Raw genomic sequence first — 21,411 nt, forward strand, 5'->3', positions numbered from 1 at the left:
GAAGAGGAATTTCATATGTGCTAGGATGTAACTTACTACATATCCAACATTTATCATAACCTGACTTTTGAGCATAAGCATATTTAAACTGCATCATCAACATTTTTCCTGAAAATGGATTGTTCTCTTCAAAACTTCTTTTTGACTTTCTTTCACTTTTGGTTATCTGGGTCTCATTTAAATCTAGTCCTTGACCACAGATACCTTTTATTAGGCCCAAGTCCTCAGGGTGATAAATACAGTTAGTTAGGATCCATACTGGCAGAAAAAAAGAGCACAGTCAGTGTGCCCAATAGGACCCAGAGCTTCAAAGCACCATGAGGGACAGTAAGGAATGTCATCTTCAGTGTCTTTCTCACCAACTTCACCCGCTCTTCGAGGATTTTCTACTTGTCCTTCACCTCCTTTTTCCGTTTCGTGTTTCTCAGGTGTTTGGTTCACCTTCTTCACTCAACTAGCATGGATCCTGGACTGGGAATTCTTCACCAGAACAGCTGTTCTGGTAATTGCTATCACCGTAGGTAGGTGGTCCAAAGGGGTAGCCTTGCTTCTTGTTTTAGCGAGTTGGCAGACCACTACGACATCTCCCACTTGGAAAAGGTGTGTTGGTTCCTGAGAAAATAAAGGAGAAGTGCGAGCAACATTTCTTTCAATCTGATCTAAAGTCTGAATCAATTTTCTCACATATTCTTGTTGTACCAGGTCAAGGTCCCCTCTTTCTTAAATAAGTGGCTGTCTAGCCCAAAGTGTGGGGAACGGTCTTCCCATTAATATTTCAAAAGGAGATAACCCTGTAGTCTTATTAGGTGTCATTCTTACCTCTGCTAGAATTGCAGGTAACATCTTCTTCCAGTGGGTATAGGTTCCTCCAGTGGCCTTCCTCAACTTATCCTTAATTGTCCTGTTCATCCTTTCTACTATACCCGAACTTTGAGGATGATAGGGAATATGAAATTTCCAATCTATCTTAAGTACTTTTACCAGGTCTTGGCATACCTTGGCCACAAAGGCTGGTCCGTTATCAGAATTTATCTGCAGTGGACATCCCCATCTGGGTATTATCTCCTGTGTAAGAATTCTGACTACAGTTTGTGTGTCTTCTTTATTAGTGACAAATGCTTCCACCCATCTGCTAAACATATCCACCGTTACCAACAAAAACTCTTGTCTCTGTCCTGTTTTTGGCATGTGGGTAAAATCTATTTGTAAATGGGTGAAAGGTGTAGTTGGGTACACTAGATGCTGGTGTTGTGATTTCTTGGGTTCTGTGGATTGCTCCTTATACATGTAATGCACCTAGAAACATATTCTTTCACCAACCTAGATAAGCCTGTAATGTAAAAATCCTGCAATAATGTTTCACATGTCGTTTTCCATCCTCTATGTCCTAGACCGTGGTACTGTGCAATGAACAGTGGGGCACTTGACATGGGAATGCATGGTTTCCCCTCTAAGCACACTAGACCAGAAGCTGGATCTAGTTGTGCTCCAGAACCATTCCAGTCTGCTAGATCGATTTTTGTAGCAAATTTTTGTAAATCTGCATACATCTGGTCATGTGGTGTGGTTGTGACACCTGAAGTGAGCATAGGCATCTGTTCACTGGCCACTTGTTGTAATGCAGCTTCCTTTGCTACCTTATCTGCTAATGCATTTCCTTTGGCTATATGATCTCTGCGATTTGTATGTGACCTGCAATGAAGAATGGCTAATGTTTTTGGTAACTGTATGGCTTTGAATAGATCAGATATCAAGGAAGAGTGAGATATGGTTTTGCCATCAGCAGCAATGAATCCTCTTCTCTCCTAAATGACCCCAAAATCGTGTACAGCACCATGGGCATACTTGGAGTCTGTGTAAATGCTGACATCCTGTCCTGCAAATAATTGACATGCTCTTGTAAGGGCAATCAGTTCGGCTGCTTGGGCTGACTGATATGGGATTGGCTTTGCCTTGAGTATTTTGTCAGGAAGTTGCACAATGGCATATCCTGCATGGTAAATGCTGAGGGGGTGGTAAGTATTATCATTTGGCCTAGAGCATGAGCCATCTGCAAACACATCTGGGGCCCCATCAAGAGCCACAGCTGACATGTCGGACCTAGGGGAAGTGTCTTGCTGTATGTGGGTTATACAGTTGTGTTCTTGTGCCACTTCATCCTGTTCCCCCTTTAACCCCAATAGGGCATTCAAAATTGGAGCAGGGACGGAATTTGCTGAAGAATATTTAATAATCAAGTTGGGATCAGATAGAAGAATCACTTCATATCCGCTCAACCTTTGTGCTGACATGTGTTGAGTGTGTATGTTTTTCAGTAGTAAGGACACTTGATGTGTGGTGTGTAGGGTAGTTTCATGTCCCAATGTGAAAGAAATAGCCATCTCCACCAGAATCGCGCAGGATGCAACAGCTCTCAGACAAGCAGGCATGCCCTGAACCTGAGTTGGCACTACTTTGGAAAAAAAAGCTACAGGGCGGAGCTTGCCTCCATGTTCCTGAGCCAGGACCCCCGCCATGGTTGTACAATTTTCTCTAGCATACAGATGAAACATTTTCTTATAGTCAGGTAGTCCAAGACCAGGGGCCGTTACCATAGCATTCTTCAGGTACACAAAGGCATCAACCATTTAATCTGACCATGTGAGAATGTCAGGTGATTCTGAAAGTGTGGCAGACCTCAGAGTGTGATCATAGAATGAACAATCAGGTATCCATTGGCAGCAGTATCCAATCATACCAAGAAAAGTTAGCATGTCCTTTTTTGTTTGTGGGCGGGGCAGACCCACGAGAGCCGCAGCTCTTTTGTGACTGACATTCCTCTCACCATGACTTAAAATAAAACCAAGGTACTCAACCTGTTTTTGGCACCATTGCAATTTCTTTTAGATGCTTTGTGACCATTCCCTGACAACCATTCTAACAGAGACCAACTATCCTCCTGACTGGCTGCCTGACTTGAACTACAAGTCAATAGGTCATCCACATATATAATGAGGACCGAACCATTGGGAGGGGTCCAGGACCTCAGTGTGGTCTGGAGGGCAAGTGAGTAGACTGCAGGCGAATCTACAAAACCCTAGGGCATTCTACACCAGGTCATCTGGCGATTGCGGAACGTAAATGCAAATAGTGCCCTCATCTGGTGGTCCACAGGAACCGAAAAAAATGCATTTGTTAAATCAATTACTGTAAAATATTCTGAATCGGACGGAATAGAGGTGATGGTACATCAGGCACTATTGGGGCTAATGGAACCACCAAATTATTTATGGCCCTCAAATCTTGTACAAACCTGTAAGAGCCATCCGGCTTCTTAACAGGATTGTTAGGTGTGTTGTAAGGAGAAACATTTTCTTCTAAAGTACCTGTTTCTAAAAATCTTTCCACTAGAGGAGCAATCCCTTTCTCCTTCTCTGGCATTAATTTGTATTGCCTCTGTTTGTAGGGCAATGTCCCTTCCTTGAGTGTGACTGTGTACGGTGTACATGAAATGAATCCTACATCCATAGAATTTGTGGCCCAAACTGGATGTGTATCAGGAGGGGGTGTAATGTGTGAGGGATGACTCTCATCATTGAAATAGGTGGGTATAATGGGTACTTTGGAGGATCTGGCAACAATACCTCCTTCTGATGCTACTCTCAGAGAAATCCCTAAAATTCCCATAAAATCTCTCCCTCTCTCTGGAATGGGTCTGTACTTCCCACGGCTTCTGTCCAACCAGCCATACAATCCACCCAGGGATTTATTAACATCTAGCAACATAATCCTTACAATTTTCTCCCATTTCTGGGGGACCTGGTGGGTAACTACCTCCTTGACCCATATTTAGACAGTGGATAAGACAATTTTACCTTAAAATCTTATTTTGTTCCACACAACAAATTATCTTATACTTCTACGCAACAGAAAGAAAAAGGAAAAGATAGATAAACCAGAATCTGCTCCACAGACTTATTAACCTTTTGATAACTTCCCAAAAGTTATCTCTTCACTGTTCTACCAAAGGACAGTGTGTTCTACCAGAGAACAATCTATTTTATGTTCTGCCAAAGAACATACTGTGTTTTACCAAAAAACACTCTTTTTTTTTTTTTTTTTTTTTTTTTTTTTTTACAGTGCACTATTTTGTAACTCTACCAAAGAGTTAAGTCTGCTTACCAAAAGCAGCTACAGGTTATCACGGGTCTATATAGACAATACAGAATGATTCAAGACCTTCCCTCAACACAGGGAAAGAAAGAGCTTTTAGTCATAAAAAGACAAAAGGTTTACTTACCAAGTGAGGTGGGTGGTCATCCCGGGCTGAGCCCCCAGCTGAAAGGATGATTTTCTTTATCCCCTCAGAGACCCCCGGTCTGTGGAGAGATTCCTGGTTTATCAGCAGAATTCTGGGAACACCCCTTGAACACGGAAATAACGGCAGCTTATGTTCAGAGATGTTCAAAGTTTATTAGACATTACTAAGATTATATAAAATACAGAAAAGTAAAGGGGGGGAGCGAGTTTCTAAACTGTAACTTGTAAATTTCCATCATGAGCTAACTACATGAAACATGACATATACATTTCTTGGTACAAATTGTTTTGGCTAGCTTTCTGAGAAACAACCAGACCAGTGATGGGCAATCTTTTTTTTCAACTGAGCCAAATCTCGCCAAAACCACGATTGAAATTTATTTGGAGAGCCACATTTTTAAAACTGAAAATACATCCCCCATAGTAATTCATCCCCCATATAGTAATTCATCCCCCATATAGTAATTCATCCCCCATATAGTAATTCATCCCCCATAGTAATTCATCCCCCATATAGTAATTAATCCCCCATATAGTAATTCATCCCCCCTATAGTAATTCATCCCCCATATAGTAATTCATCCCCATATAGTAATTCATCCCCCCTATAGTAATTCATTCCCCATATTGTGTCAATTCACTTACCTTTGCTCCGCGCGTTCCTCTCGCCGTGTTCCCGCGCCGTTCCGGTCTTCAGGGCGGACTGTGAGAGGAGAGGAGTTCGTCACGCTGCCCCGCCTACATCCTGACAGCCAATGTTTGCCACGCTCCGCGGGCCGGATTAAAAGGTCCGCCGGGCCGTAGTTTGCCCATTGCTGGGCTAGCTGCAGAGTCCTGACTTTTGGGGCGGCCGCCCGAGAGGAGGGAGGGGAGCGGGCGCCCGGCACACAGAAGAGCCGCATTAAAGTGTGTAAAGAGCCGCATGTGGCTCGCGAGCCGCGGCTTGCCGACCACTGAACCAGACAAAGACATTGTCAGGGTCATGTTAGCTTCTGTTGATACATCCTTGAACAACTAAAACAGTTTCATTAAATTTCTAATATATCTGCAAAAAGCTAACTTAATACTTAAAATGGCGTACATTAACAAAATGGAGGTTATCTAGATCCTTTCAGTCACCACTAATCCATAGTCCTCCCTTCACTACACAATAGGAATCACACTCACCAATACAACATGCCTGGCTTTTCTCAAGAAAGGCTAAAACAGCTTGAGGGCCATTTCACACCAGTGCATTGACCTGCATTTTAGCACATTTCAAGACAAGAACATCTAAAAAACAATAATTTCCAATGTGTTCTATTCACACCATAGCATTGTGTTGACCTGTGTTGCGCTAAAATGCAACATGTATGCATTCTAGCACAATGCAGTGGATGTTAGTGGATGCAAGCAGATGTAAGCAGATGTCAATGCAATGCACAGGATATTCTTGGAAAGTGTAGTATGCTTTAATGCATGTAAAATATATGTCAACGGACATCAAAATGTATGTCAACAGATGTCAGCACATGACTAAAATGGATGGAAATGTATATCCATTATCCATATATTTTAGAGCAAGTCAGTGTGAATTGACCATGAGTGAAACCTAGAGACGTTATCCTCCACTGCCTGTATGTGAGACCGCTCCCGGAATCCAGGAAAGATGGCTAGATCACCACTAAAGAAAGAAATCTCAGTGTGAAATTGTTTCATAAAAGCATTTATTATATATACATCAATATACTCACATATATTCTAAAGACCTAAAGCATTTTATCACAGAAAAAGGTTAATTTAGCAAGGTCCTGCAGCTGACTAGGCACTTAATAATTACAGAATGTTAGGCCCCCTTCACATGGACGATCCGATCGGGTCCGCCTGCCTGTTCTTCGGCTGGAACCTCTATTCTCCTCTACGGAACGGTGAGTGTAAACAGATATGTGTCCATTTATCCTCGCCAACATCCAATCCAATCCGCCAAAAAGAGACAGATTGGGGATCCATTCCCCTTCCGTCCATCGGATTGGATGGGATGGCAGTCGGATGGAAACAGACAGGCAGTCCGTTTCCATTCGACTGCCCATGGAGGACAGTGGGCTGTGTCTGTGTCTGCTCTGCAGCAATGGAGCAGACGCAGACCTTGCATCAGCTTGCTGAGTGGGGATCAGTGCAGAGATCCGCTGCTGAGCAAGTGGATCCACTGACAGGTCTGCCCCATGTGAAAGGAGCTTTTGACCGGCCTTTCAGTGTTAGGGTACTCCTGGACTCACAGCCTACACAGCAAAGATCTGCCTGCACTATCAGACTCCACATCAGAATATACAGTATCTCCATGTACAAAATATATCAATAAGCAGACAAGGAGAAACCTATACTTATATTAAATATGGGCTCTATGCTACTAATAATAACTGGATACAAACATTTATAGGTAAAGTTAATCCAGGAAATATCCGATTGCTTCTCGGGGGGTCAGGAAGGAATTTTTTTCCCTGCAGGAGCAAATAGAATCATGCTTTGCTGGGTTTTTTGCCTTCCTCTGGATCAACTGTGGGTATAGGATTATAACTTTTTTTTTTGTAATGGTTGAACTGGATGAACTTTTTGTCTTTTCTCAGCCACACTAACTATGTAACTAATAATGATAGTATAGGCTTACATTGGTAACCAGATTCATCAGAGATTACAAAAGCATATAAAGAAAAGTAATAACTAATTAGTAGGCTGCAAAATCCCCACAGCACCAGATGAATGACGAGCTTGGCAAATACAATACAATGTAGTGGGGTTTATTTACTAAAGTTAGAGAGAGCAAAGTCAGGCTCTCTTCTGCATTGAAACCAATCAGCTTCTAAGGCTGCGCATACATTATACAATTTTCTGTCCAATTTCTGCCCAATTTTCTTTAGATTTACCTTCAACTATGTAGTGAAAAGGCCTGCCTAATTGGATACAAGTGAAAGTGTTGTTTAGGTTTGATCTCATATTATATGGTTTTTGGTAAAGCTAAAGCAAAATTCTCAAGAAAATTGTATAGTGCATGGTCAGCCTTACCTCAGCTTGTTCAGTTAAACTTTGGCAATAAAACCTAGAAGCTGATTGGTTTCTATGCAGAAGTGAGCCTGGTTTTGCACTCTCCAGTTTTAATAAATAAACTCCAGGGAATCATACAGATAAAGTACAACAGATAAATACAGTAACCATATAAATGTACAACGTTAGTATGAAAATATACAGACCAGACAGTGCATTTAGCTAGTAAATACCCAGATACAGAATGACCAAAATGAAATATAATATAGCCCTCCTTTTTTTTTTTGGAGGGGGGGGGGGGGGGGGTGGTGGTTATGGGAAACACCAGAACTTTCTAAGTGGAAAAAATTTGATAATAAAGTTGACAGTGCCTCCATAGGGCAGGACAGGAGAGATTTCCTTTCTGGGACATTAGTCAGTGGTCTAATCAAAGTAAACTAATTGAATGTTACAGGAAACAATTGATTTCAGTTACTTTTTCCAAGGGGTATGCTACTAAATATTAGATTGATATTAATACCAACAATTTGTCCAGTCCATTTTTGGAGGTTTGGGTGGAATGTGTCAGATTTGTCTTTTTGTTTCTCCACTTTTTTCTGTCATACAAATACAAACAAAAGAAACAACAAACATGAGAATTCCTAAACATTTGTGATTGCAACAATTTTCTGGGCGAAGTGGTGCATTATTTGACAGAAATGCAGGTGGTGCCAATACTTTGGCTATGTATATATATATATATATATATATATATATATAGTGCTCACCATAAATGAGCACACCCCCTTTAAAAAGTAAGACAATATCTCAATGTACACAAGCACAATTTCCAAAGGTTTGACAAAACTGAGTTTCATAGAGCACTTGTTTAGCTCATTACATGAAAGTAAGGGAAATAATATAACCGAGATTGCAAAATCTTCAGTTTTACTCAAATTAGTTGATGCAAAAATGAATACACCCCACAACAAAAACTACTACAGCTAGTATTTTGTATGACCTCCATGATTTGTAAGGACAGCATCAAGTCTTCTTGGCATGGACTGAACAAGTTGGCAACGTACTGCAACATCTATCTTTTTCCATTCTTCAAGAATTTTAGAGCCTGGATGCTGGATTAAGAGTGATGCTCAACATGTCTCTTCACAATTCCCCATAGGTGTTCGATGAGTTCACATCAGATGACATACTTGGTTACTCAAACACTTTCACCCTGTTTTTCTACAGCAATGAAAACATTTGGCCCTGTGTTTTGGATCATTGTCATGCTGGAAAAGTGCACGACAACCAAGGGCACAGAGTGATGGTAGCATTTTCTCTTTCAATATAGAGCAGCACGTGTGAGAATTCATGATACCATCAATGAAATGCAGCTCCCCGACACCAGCAACACTCATGCAGCCCCACAGAAGGACACTGCCACCATCATGTTTTATTATAGGCACCATGCATTTTTCTTTGTACTCCTCGCATTCACGATACAGTTTTGAAGCTATCAGTTCCGAAAACATTTATCTTGGTCTCATCACTCCAGAGTACAGAGTCCCAGTAGTATTCTTCTTTTTCAGCATGGGCCCTGGCAAATTCTAGGCAGACTTTTTTGTGCATGGGCTTTAGGAGAAGCTTCCTTCGTGGACGATACTCATGAATGCCATTCCTCTACAGTGTACGTCGTATTGTGTCACAGGAAACAATCACCCCAGTTTGGCTTTCTACTTCTTTAGCTAACTGCAGTGAACTTGCATGGTGATTTTCTTCAACCCTTCTCATCAGAAAATGCTCCTGTCGACGTGTTAACTTCTGTGGATGGCCTGGACGTCTCTGTAAGATGGTTGCAGTTCCATCTTTGTTAAATTTTTGAATCACTTTTGTTACAGTATTCTGACTGATAAGTAAAGCTTTGCTGATCTTCTGGTAGCCTTCACTTTTCTTGTGTAAAGAAATTATTTCTCTTATTATCTCAGGCCTTGTGACATTTCTCTTCCATGTGGTGCCATTGCTGACAGAATGAAATGGGAAGGGGTTTTCTTTGTTAAGTAACGCCCTTTTATAATCATCTGGACACCTGTTTAATGAATAATTCAACTCACCTGTAGTTGAATTCTTGTAAATTAGGATTTTGTTGTCTAATATTTAGCTTTGCTCCTAAGACATTCACTGGGGTGTATTCATTTTTGCAACATGGTTTTGAATTAATTTGTTAGGAAAAATACATGTTTGTGTGTGCAAATTAACACATCTTGTTTACAATCAATGGCCTGCATTGGGAGTATTGTGTAGTATAGTGTCCCATAGAAAATGTTGATTCTGAAAAGAAATTAAAGGTTTTCTGACAAATCTGTTGGGGTGTATTCATTTATGCTGAACACTGTATATATATATCTATATATATATATATATATCTGCAAGCTAAGAGCAACAATAGTAAACTAATAACATATTAACACATGCCTAATAATCCTTGCTTCTTCCATGGGGACATGTGGTCTCAGCTCGTCTCTCTCTTTCTCTCTCTACTTCCTTCCTCCTGGGGTTTCCAACCCAAACGCCCAGAAAAAGTGCTATACTTAATTAACTGTGTGATAAACAGCAAAACTATTTACAAATACAGACAGTAGAGGGCAGATGATTCCTACAATAGGACTACTTGTCAGAAGGTTGATGTGTGCTTAGTGAGTTTAAATGCAATATGCTCATGTTTAACAAGCCTGAACCATTAATATTCATATAAATAAGAGATCTATAACTATTATTTCTAGGCAGGAATATAGGCTCACAATTTGAGTACATCCTCAGTAATTAGTGACCTCTCTTCTGCACTTCAGATTACAGATCCTTCTTTAAGCAATGATAAAGAAGCCAAGCTGTCAGTTTCTATTCAGAATGCTGAAGAGTCTATAAGAAAAAGCAGTAAAGTTACTGTGAAGAAGAGCGAACATCGTATTCTGGTTCAAACAGACAAGGCAGTGTATAAGCCAGGACAGACAGGTAAGGGATAACTGGATTTGGTAAGGGTCTGATCTGTCTAACAAGTCAACAAACACCAGTCCTCACTGCCTTTTCCTCCATCATCTGTGCAGTATGCCAACTAACCAACACACCAGGAATAGCATCACTGCTTGTCCATGACAGGTCAACAAAATACTATATGCACAACTTATCAATTATCAGTCATCAAATTTACATGTCCAAATACTGCATACCAGGTGAAAAAATTATTTAATGTTAGACCTCTTTTCAGTAAAAGATGTACTTTTATCTTAAACACCATTCATTAACAATTTTACCTCCTGTGTTTTGCTAATTTGTTGTGATAGTTTGTACTTTTGAGAATAAGATGTTGAACCTCTTTTTGTTTCGAGACAGGGGGACGTCCATTTTCAGTTTATTGAAAATTATCTGTACACGTTAGTATATTATGTGAGTAAGTCTTCCCAGGCACTTAGTAAACCAGGGGTAAATGAACTTCAACCCTCCAACTGTTGCACAACTACATGTCCCTACATGTCATGGAACAGCTAGAAGGTCGAAGTTTGTCTCCCCCTTCCTAAACTCTGTACATGAATATATCCTTCAAAGACAGAATAGGAATGATTCCTTAATACCTAGTACACATGATGAGAAAATCGGATGAAAAATACCACTTTCAAAGCGATCATACGAAAATGTGATCACTAGTACATAACTTATGAGAGCCAATCATAACAGTTCATGCAAAATTATCCGAAGTGACAAACACAGAAAAATTTCTTGTAGGATACCAAAACGGACAATTTTAGTTTAATCACTACAGTATTTTTTTATTATTATTATTATTATTATTATTATTACTGTTTTTGTTTTGTTCTGAGATTTTAAAAAGTAGGAGATTTGTGCTGGTAAATTATTTTGGTTGCTAGTTGTATTATTATTATTATGATGATTATTATTTTACAGGATTTATATAGCGTCAACAGATTGCACAGTGCTTTACAATTGAAAGGGAGACAGTACAATTACAACGCAGTTGAATACAGAAGGAATAGAAGGGTCCTGCTCATGGAGCTTACAATCTAAAGGGAGGGGGAGGTGGTACAAAAGGTAATAGCTGCAGGGGATGATCTGATGTAGGTAACTCAAATACAGTTCTTAGGTGGAAGTGGGGTTGGCTTCCCTGAATAAATGAGTTTTCAAGGATCTCCTAAAGAGGGATAGAGTAGGAAGAGTAGGAGCTGATTGGACATATTGCGGTAGAGAGTTCCAGACTAAAAGAGAAGTTCTGGAAAAGTCCTGGAGGTGAGCATGGGAAGAGGTAAAAAGGGAGCTGGAGAGCAAGATGTCTTTGGAAGAATGGAGAGGATGATTTTGGCGATATCTGCAGATGAGGTTGGGGATGTAACTTGGGCAGAGTTGTGAAAGTGAGTTGTTATACATTGTGGTTAGTTTTTTGAATATTATACATTGGGCCAATGAAGAGATTGGCAGAGAGGGGCAGCAGTCATGGATCAGTTAGTAAGGTATATAAGTCTAGCAGCAGCATTCATAATAGACTGAAGGGGGGGTAGCTTGTGTAAAGGTAGGCAAGTGAGGAGGGAGTTGTAGTAGTCAAGAGGGGATATAACCAAGGAGTGAAGAGTATTGAGCACTGTATTAACATATTTTAATGTTGCTTTAATGATATATTCATTTGGTACTGGCAGCTAGTACACTGGCATAGGAACGCAGAGGGTTTTCACTTATGTGGAATTGTATTCAATTACTGTGCCTTCATTCTAGTATTTCATCCTCTGTACTCTGCACCAGCATTTTAAGTGTGGGTAAGCTGTTACAGCCGGGTGCCCACTGCACATGTGCGAGCAGCACTGCTCAGACTGGGGGGGGGGAAGACTTCTAGTTCAGATTGCCTAGGCAGTTGGAGAGGAAGTGGGAGCGGGTACCTTTTAAAATCAGGTACTCGTTCCCCCCCACACACACACTCCTCAAACGTGTCAATCCTTAACGGGAAGCAGGGGACCAGTCGTTAAACCAGAACTTTCCCTTTTGGGTTTTGGCTTTAAGTTTTCTGTGGTTTAATCCATAAAGGGCTTGTTTTTTGGATGAAATGTTTACCATATTTACCATATTACCTGAGGTGAATCTTCATCCCTTTTCTTCCTTTGTGGCATATTGATCTTTGGGTTTTGGGTTCCCTTCAGTTCATACATACATACATAGTCCATTGGTTCAAATCAAGGGGTAAACTATTGATTCTTTTATAAAAGCTGAAACAAAATATATGATGTATTCTTACAATGTAGTTATGAACAAAGAGTGTAACAATGAATACAATTTAAAGTTTTCATGCGCCAACCTTTTGATACAAATCAGGAGATTTTGTTAATTTTACTATTTGGGTACAAATGCATTTGGGTTAATGGGTAAAATTAATGGATTTTATGTAGGTTTTTAAGGGTGAAATGAACTTACAGAAACTGTTTTTTATTATCCTAGACCCAACCATGAAAACTTTCCTCACATCACTAATCTTCCTAGCAGGGGCGGACTGACCATTTGGAAACTCAGGGACTGCCCGAGGGCCCGGGGTCAGTAGGGGGCCCCATGAGATGCCCCTGATACCTTTTTCATAGGCTTTTTTGAGTTTGGGCATGGACACAGGGGCCCCATGATCTCCTATTGCCTGGGGGCCCCATGAGTTGTCAGTCCGCCCCTGCTTCCTAATTATACCAGTAGTGTACACTATTTGTAAAAGTAGCTGATTGCCAATGTTGGTGCCTTTCATCTCTGCCAGACCCTATCAGATGTGCTATTTTCATTGGATTGCAGCTGTATCCAACCTATATTCTGATTGTTTTTCTTATATTTTTTCCATCAACAGTGAAATTTAGAGTGGTGGCAATTAATGCAAATCTTCAACCTGGACAAAGTTTGGTAAGATAAAAGGGCAGCAATGGGCCAAATATCAATGTGAATATTTTATTAGGAAGAAAAAAGTTTTCACAATATTAAACATACAAAAGAATAATACAGCTTTGAGCTATCACAGACTTAAATCTTTTGTTCAGTAGACAACAAGAGTCAAAAAACATAGAGCATCCAAGGGAAATGCCTAAGCCCTCCCCTCACAAATTAAAGGGTGACAAATGAGACTGAGTGATTCAGTAGAGCCTGGAAGCATGGAGGGCTTAAGTATTGAAAAGGAAATGACTAACTGTAGCAACATAAAAATAATTAGGTACAACAGGGTAATAAATCCCACTGGAGTAAATATCTTCAGGATGGATACCAAAATAGACTGATGCCTAATTAATGCTCAAGAAACTCTCGGTGACTTAGAGAGAGAAAGCATGGGAGTAGCAAGCAGCTTATAAACTAATAAGCTAAGAGAAAGTATACGCTTTGGGAGAAGACTGCACAGCAGCTGGAGAAGGAGTTGAATCTTCAGAAGGGTTTAGGAGTTGCTGACTGAGGAACCATTTGGTGAAGCAGAATGGGTGAAGGATTTGTTCCACTTCCTACTTTGTGTAGGTAGCCTCTATGTAAGTTTCCCATTTGTGAAAAATTTCTGAATATTCTGCATCTGGGTTAAGTTACGCATTTAATTTTTCATTGGAGAATATATAGCGGATAGACGATTTAACACTGGAGATGGTATGTATCAGAGGGACAGCCCACTTTTTCATGATTCATCTCTTAGCTGCCAGGAGACAAATGTGGATCTATTTCTGGTCACGCTCCTTAGCTGATTTAGTGGCTTTCAGATGTTGGTCTTGATAGCTAAATAATCATAAAAGTGGATCAACAGAAAGAGTTATCCATGTGATGGATTAAATATATAGTCTCACTTGTGTCCAGAAACTAGCTATTTTGGGGCAATACCATATGAAATGGGACAAGGTAGGTTTAGACTGATTGCATTTGGGACAGCTAGGTAATCTTGGTCGTGTTGGCTTTGAGTTGGTCACAAGGTAATGAGTTTAGGCATGGTGAATAATTTTAAATTTATAATTTTAAATTGTGTTTCTCTCCAGATTTTACTGGTAGAGACAACTGTTTTATAGCCATCAAGGAACTTAACAATTTAATGGGTGGAAAAGTCCTTTGTGCAGACATAGCATAGAAAAATTGAGCAGGCAGCTCGTACCAAACACATTTGTAATTAACAAATTGACTTATGCCCCTTTTGTTAATTAGGAACAGGATCTGCTCTGTGTTCTCAGATTAGAAAAGTGGTGCAGGCTTTATGCCTGTATTACTCTTTGCTAATTCCCCCAATGTCTAGAAACTGGCAGAATTTACTTTATATATTTTTCCAAAGCTGATAAAATCAAACAAAATATGTCTTTCCTTATTTAAGTTTATAAAACTCCTCCATTATTTAAACTGTATTCCTGTAGCTGACATTTTTGCAGCAGTTTATCTATTAAAAAAATACTCCGTAGAAAAAAGAGCACCTGGGACTCCAGGTTTCAGAGACTGAGGGATGAAATGTGTGTTGTGCCCAGAACAACAAATATTTGACAAATAAATGGGAAAATCTGATTTTTGGTTGGTCTGCAAGAACCATTCCTCCTTCAAATATTGATCAAAGAGAAATTCCAGGGCCAATATATGTGATACATGGGGGAGCTTAACTGTGTGCATGAAGTATTGGATTAGTGGGATATAAGGTCATAGGCAGAACACAAGAGGTTCTTTATATCAGTCCTGTAACTCAATCAAGGCTCCAAGACCCCGAACTTGACTTTACTTCTGGTTTATTTTAATCTAAACTAGCAAAGATCTCTAACTGCATTTTAAACTCATCTGTTTAGTGTCAAGTTGGAACATGAAGGATAATTTGCATATTTTATATTACTATTTTGGATGCATCAAAATTATTTTATAGGATATTTTAAGCTATCATAAACTTAATAATTTGTCAGCATTGTGATTGTTTATTGTTGTGCTTGTTAAAAGGAAAATAACAAAGGAGATGAAAGAAGCACATGTCTAATCATTAAATTCTTATTTGTTTTTCAGCTTCCAATTGTTGAATTGCAGGTAATTATGGTATTTTATGTAGACTTTAGGTAAGCTTAACATATAATAATTTCACTGCAATTATTTCACATTAAAATAGGAGGATGTGCTTGGAAATTACAAGGGGTAATGACTGTGTAGTAAAGAAAATATAATTATACATTTCCATTCATGCTATCAATTATAAGAATATTAAAACCAACATGTACTACTGGAGATTTTTTTTCTCCATTGGACTTTACTGTCCTGCATTAAGAAGTTTGCAAAAAAAGCTAAATAAAATGGCTGCCTTTTGCCTAAATGTCAGAGGGTGTTTAGATTTGTGCTTGTCAACCCTTACCTCATCCTTCCCAGGTTCCCAATCTGGATTTACAAATGAAAGTCATATTTTTAGTTTGGTTTTTCATCTCCTTTTCCTGCTGATGCAGGGAGTTGTCCACAAGCATGTTTGTAGAAAATCTACCCCAGAAATCAGTTAGAACTGTGAAACTCAAGCTCATGATACAATAGGGCCTCGGCTTCAAAAATGATACCCAGATCTTGGAGTCTAACGAAGTAGGCAAGTGGCAAATTACCTTTTCCCTATATTACAAATGCATATATATATATATATATATATATATATGCAGCTAGCCATGCAAGTAACATTATAAATAAAGTTGTTTTCAGCCTGTGTTTCTTTTAGGATCCAGGAAAGAATCTGATTGGTCAATGGATTAATGTAACTCTAAGCCAGGGATTGGCTGATTTTTCCTTTCCCCTGTCCTCTGAACCTTCACTGGGGCTATACACCATCCGACTGAAGGATACAACCCAGACCTTTACTGTGGAGGAATATGGTGAGTTACATCCTTTCTGTAGTTTGTGTTTGCTGCTTATTTCCAAAAACATAACTTGGTTTTCTTCTGTCCCTGCAGTGCTTCCAAAATTTGAGGTCAACTTCCAGTTCCCCGAAGTAGTTCTTTTAAACAGAAAAACGTTTCCAATCAAAATATGTGGCAGGTGAGGCCATTTAAAAGATCTAAAACCTTTTCAAGTGCCAGAGTATGTATAAAAAGATACATAATTTCTGAATCATTTACTTATTTTTTATTCAGCCAATTATCAGAGTTCAGTTTCCAACTGTGATTTAGGCTCCATGCACATTAGCTTATTTTTAAGCTCCTAGCAGCTTATGAGCATTTTTTTTCTACTCCTAGAAGCAATTAATGGTGTAAAAAAAAATCATTAACACATCGTACTTACAAATATGCTGGAAATTCAAAGCGTCAATAAATCTGAACTCTGGGAATGTGGCAAAAATAACCCTTGTTTTGGCCCCCCCACACTGAAAGGGTTAATGCTCTTTTAGTCTAGGGGGAAGCTGAACTAGTAAATACCTACCTGACTCCTTACTCTGGAACACTCCAGGTTTGTGACTGGGGTGTCTGAATCATCATTGACATTGCAAGGTTATTAACTCTGTATTGTTTGTGGTGGGGCAAGCATTTTAATGTAGCCCAAAGCACCCCATCTGGGTATGCCTAGACATAATGAGCATTTAACCCTTCCAGTGCAGGGGAGCCACACTGCAAGGGTTGTTTTTATCACATTTCTAAAGTTTATTAAAGAAGCTCTAACCCCATTCACTAAAATCCTGTACATTATTTAACATGTTCATGTCATTTCAGAAGAAATGTTTGGTTTTTTAAATTGAAGTTTTCATGAAAATAAAACCCGATGATTCTGCTATGGAGGTCTTGTTTCAGTCATATCCTGTTGGCAATGTTCTGTCTTTGTCCTCCAATTGTTCTCCTGGGTTGTTACTCTGCTGCGCATGAGCCTTATGGGGACTATAAGCAGCTGTGTGTCACGTACCTGGGTAGTGAGCCTGACGTGAAGAGGCAGACTTCTCGTACAACTCTGGCTCAAGGACCACTGATGGTGAGACAGCAGTCGCAGGTGCACGGTGGGGTATGAGTGCCTGGGATCAGTCCGGTAGCAGCAGATGGCTGATGAGTTGCAGGGACGAGTAGGATGCAGATGTAGCCGTGCAGGATGGATGGGTGTTGGAGCACCGTGTACTGAGAAGCAGAGTCAGACAAGCCGGGTTCGGTATTGACGAGACAGATCAGGCTTAAACGGCAGGCAGGAGAATAGTCGGATCACAGGCCGGGTTCAATAACAGGAGGTCAATCAGACAGGAGCAGGCAGAAGAATAATCCGAGGACAGGCCAGAAGTCAGGGCAGGAAGCAATCAAGCAGAGAACAGGAACAGGCTGGTTTTGGCAACGGGAATCAATCACAGAAGTCAGGAACACGAGCAGGGGGAAAAGACCATACGGCAATGAGACAAACACAGCAGACAGTTTAAATAGCCCTTTTGTCGCCAGCATTAGTGACAAGCGCATGCCCACATGCCCACTTGGCTTGCAAGGACTCTGCGCATGCGCATATTTGTGCACTGTGGAGCTTCACCTGCACTATGGGCAGGCCTTTCCTGACACTGTGTGACACTCATTGGGCAGGTAACTTCCACCTCTGTCACCAATAGGAAGCCAATCTTGAACACTGTAGAGCAAGTGCATGTGAACAGGAAGTGGCTATAGGAGGTGTGCGACACTGAGTTGTAATGCACTCGGAAGCTATTGGTAGACTTTTTTTCTGGGGTTTAACTGGGCTTTAATATTGGAAATTTATTTTAACACTTGTTACCATATACAGTGGCAAGAAAAAGTATGTGAACCCCTTGGGATTACGTGGAGTTTTGCATGAATTGGGTATAAAATGTGCTCTGAACGTCATCTAAGTCACAACAATAGAAGAACACAGTCTGCTGAACATAATACTACACAAACATTAGATGTTGCCATGGTTTAATTGCACATAACATGTAAACATTCACAGTGCAGGGAGGAAAAAGTATGTGAGGCCCTAGCTTAATGACTTCTCCCAGAGCTAATTGGAGCCAGGAGTGAGCCAACCTTGACTCCAATCAGTGTGATGATATTGGATGTGTTGCTGACAGCTGTCCTGCCCTTAAAAAACACACACCTGTTTTGGGTTTACTGGTTTCAAGAAACACTGTCTGATGTGAACCATGCCTCGCAGAAAAGAGCTCTCAGAAGACCTACGATCAAGAATTGTTGACTTGCATGAAGCTGGAAAGGGTTACAAAAGTATCTCCAAAAGCCTTGATGTTCATGTGTCCACGGTAAGACAGACTGTCTACAAACGGAGAAAGTTTAGCACTGTTGCTACTCTCCTTAGGCATGGTCGTCCTGTAAAAATGACTGCAAGAGCACAGCGCAGAATGCTGCATGAGGTAAAGAAGAATCCCAGAGTGTCAGCTAAAGATCTACAGAAATCTCTGGCACATGCTAACATTTTTGTTGACACATCTACAAAAAGGAAAACATTAAACAAGAATGGAGTACATGGGAGGACACCACGGAGGAAGCCATTGCTCTCCAAAAAGAATATTGCAGCACGTTTGAAGTTTGCAAAAGAGCACCTGGATGTTCCACAGCACTACTGGCAAAATATACTGTGGACAGATGAAACCAAGATTGAGTTGTTTGGGAAGAACACACAACACTATGTGTGGAGAAAAAAAGGCACAGCACACCAACATCAAAACCTCATCCCCACTGTAAAACATGGCGAAGGGAGCATCATGGTTTGGGGCTGCTTTGCTGCCTCAGGGCCTGGAGGGATTGTTGTCATTGATGGAAAAATGAATTCCAGAGTTTATCAAGACATTTTGCAGGAAAACGTATGACCATCTGTCCACCAACTGAAGCTCCGCAGAGGATGGGTGATGCAACAGGACAATGACCCAAAGCATACAAGTAATTCAACAAAACAATAGCTGCAACAGCACAGAATACGCCTTCTGGAGTGGCCCAGTCAGAGTCCTGACCTCAACCCGATTGAAATGCTGTGGCATGACTTTAAGACAGCGATTCACACCAGACATCCCAAGAATATTGCTACACTGAAACAGTTTTGTGAAGAGGAGTGGTCCAAAATGACTCCAGATCGTTGTGCAGGTCTGGTCTGCAACTACAGGAAACGTTTGGTTGAGGTTATTGCTGCCAAAGGAGGGTCAACCAGTTATTAAGTCCAAAGGTTCACATACTTTTTCCTCCCTGTACTGTGAATGTTTACATGTTATGTGCAATTAAACCATGGCAACATCTAATGTTTGTGTAGTATTATGTTCATCAGACTGTGTTCTTCTGTTGTTCTGACTTAGATGACGTTCAGAGCACATTTTATGCCCAATTCATGCAAAACTCCACGTAATCCCAAGGGGTTCACATACTTTTTCTTGCAACTGTATTTACTAGCTGACAGTATTCTGTAGTTAAAACATCCCATGGATTGTTCTTTTAGATACACCTATGGAAAGCCAGTAAAAGGAGGTTATAGGATTGAAGTTTGTCGTCAATACATTGATCGATATATATTTAACTACTGGAATTATAGAGATGCTATAAACGTGCAAAATGCGCAGAATGCCATTTGTGCAAACTTCACTGGGAAGGTAAGGTAACATTAAACTTTCATTATACTTAACAATTTTCATTTTGTAATAAATAGAAGACATGATTTTAAACATTATGAAAGCTTACATATCGTATTTTATTAAAGCCTTGCCCCCCTTCCCCCCCCAACCCTTCCTAAACACTATTTAAAACAATTCAGCCAAAATGTATACACTTACATATACTATTTTCTCCTTTCCTTGTCCTCCTACTCGTAGCTCCTGCTACTGCTCCTGCTTAGCTATTTGAAAAAACAACGTCATTGGTGGCCAACTTCTTTTTCCAGGTTCCCTTTGCCAGTCCACCGATGACATATGCACAACATCTCACACATACATCGCAATTGGTTTTGTGAGTAATTGTGTGTTTATGTGTGATCCTGTGAGATTAGGTGAGATTCCGGACATGCATCTTTGGTGGCTGGCAGAGGAAACTCGAAAACAGAAGCTGACTGTTGACATATTTACAAATTCTGGACATGAACAGTCAACTATCCTTGTGTGTAATAAATTTCCTTATTATCTAATGAGATTTAATGAGATTTTGAAGGTCCTGCAGCTTTGAAACTAGATCTCCGGGGAAGACAGTGGTGATATGGCCTTCCCCGGAGCATCGGTGCAGCTGGTGCTACGCCACCACTGCCTTGAGAAATCTGGAAGTGCAATCACAAAAAATGTAAAAAAAATGTAAACAAAATACAACTTGTGGGTGAGTTGCATGCAACAGGAGATTCTATATTTGGAAGGGTATGGTCCTCCTTAAAGAGACCCTGTTGACATACAATTCATTTAAACAACAACCTTTCATAACAATATATGTCTATATAAAGCCAAAGAAAAGCTAAAATGAAAAAAAAAAAAAAAAACTCCCCAGAGAAATCAGCGCAAGGGACATAATTTACAGTCAGTAGGATGTGTCCCTTGTATTGATTCCTCTTATTTTAGTAGAAATCTTCACAATGAATCAGCACAAAAGACACATCCTACTGACTGTAAGTTATATCCTTTGTACTAATTGTTTTGTTTTTAATTTTAGTTATACTTATGCTTCAATGTATTTTTTGCATGCTCTTTACATTTACAATTTACAAGGCTTCTTTTGTGGAGACATCCAAAAGGCCTGAGGCTGCTGCTGGGTACCGCCATCTTGGATACGATGTAAGCAGCTCCAGTCATCACTCAATCAGAGTCATCTGATCTCAAATTATACTCTATAGTATTAGCCTTCGCCCCTCATCCTGCTACATAAAAGGTTATGTAGGAAGGTGAGTGGAGGGGCAGAAGAGCTGGGCCAACACAGAAAGTAATTAGACACTTCCAGAAAAAGAGAGGGCTATGATGCGGTAGGAGGGAAAAGGAAATGTGACTTTGCTTGGGAATCAACTCTTTTTGGAGTGGTAAAATTCCCTAGCAAGTTCAGAGGCCCATTGAAAGTGATATTTTTATGTTAATTTTAAATGTTTTACAGTCTTCTTTATTGCTATCCCATTGGGGACCAATATCCCCCTATGAGATAGCATTTTGCTGTGACAGCAATTTATTTTTGTCTGTTAGAACCTTAATATCTC

At 40.1% G+C, this 21,411-nt stretch overlaps 1 protein-coding gene across 3 annotated transcripts in view; it reads left to right on the forward strand.

The window, feature by feature from the left end:
• The window catches only part of LOC149474197 (alpha-2-macroglobulin-like protein 1), a 120,040-nt gene that overhangs the window by 35,650 nt on the left and 62,979 nt on the right, over positions 1–21,411 (forward strand). For all 3 annotated transcript variants that reach the window (XM_089668831.1, XM_089668843.1, XM_089668840.1), the window contains exons 4-9: positions 10,143–10,305; positions 13,172–13,224; positions 15,316–15,336; positions 16,001–16,154; positions 16,233–16,317; positions 19,693–19,843. In XM_089668831.1, the coding sequence (XP_089524957.1) occupies positions 10,143–10,305; positions 13,172–13,224; positions 15,316–15,336; positions 16,001–16,154; positions 16,233–16,317; positions 19,693–19,843 (627 nt within the window). The remainder of the gene's footprint in view (positions 1–10,142; positions 10,306–13,171; positions 13,225–15,315; positions 15,337–16,000; positions 16,155–16,232; positions 16,318–19,692; positions 19,844–21,411) is intronic.

Source organism: Staurois parvus, unplaced genomic scaffold (genome assembly GCF_062004578.1).
Source record: "Staurois parvus isolate SC_StPar_1 unplaced genomic scaffold, SC_StPar_1.0 ptg000009l, whole genome shotgun sequence".
NCBI classification, from domain to species: Eukaryota; Metazoa; Chordata; class Amphibia; order Anura; family Ranidae; genus Staurois; species Staurois parvus.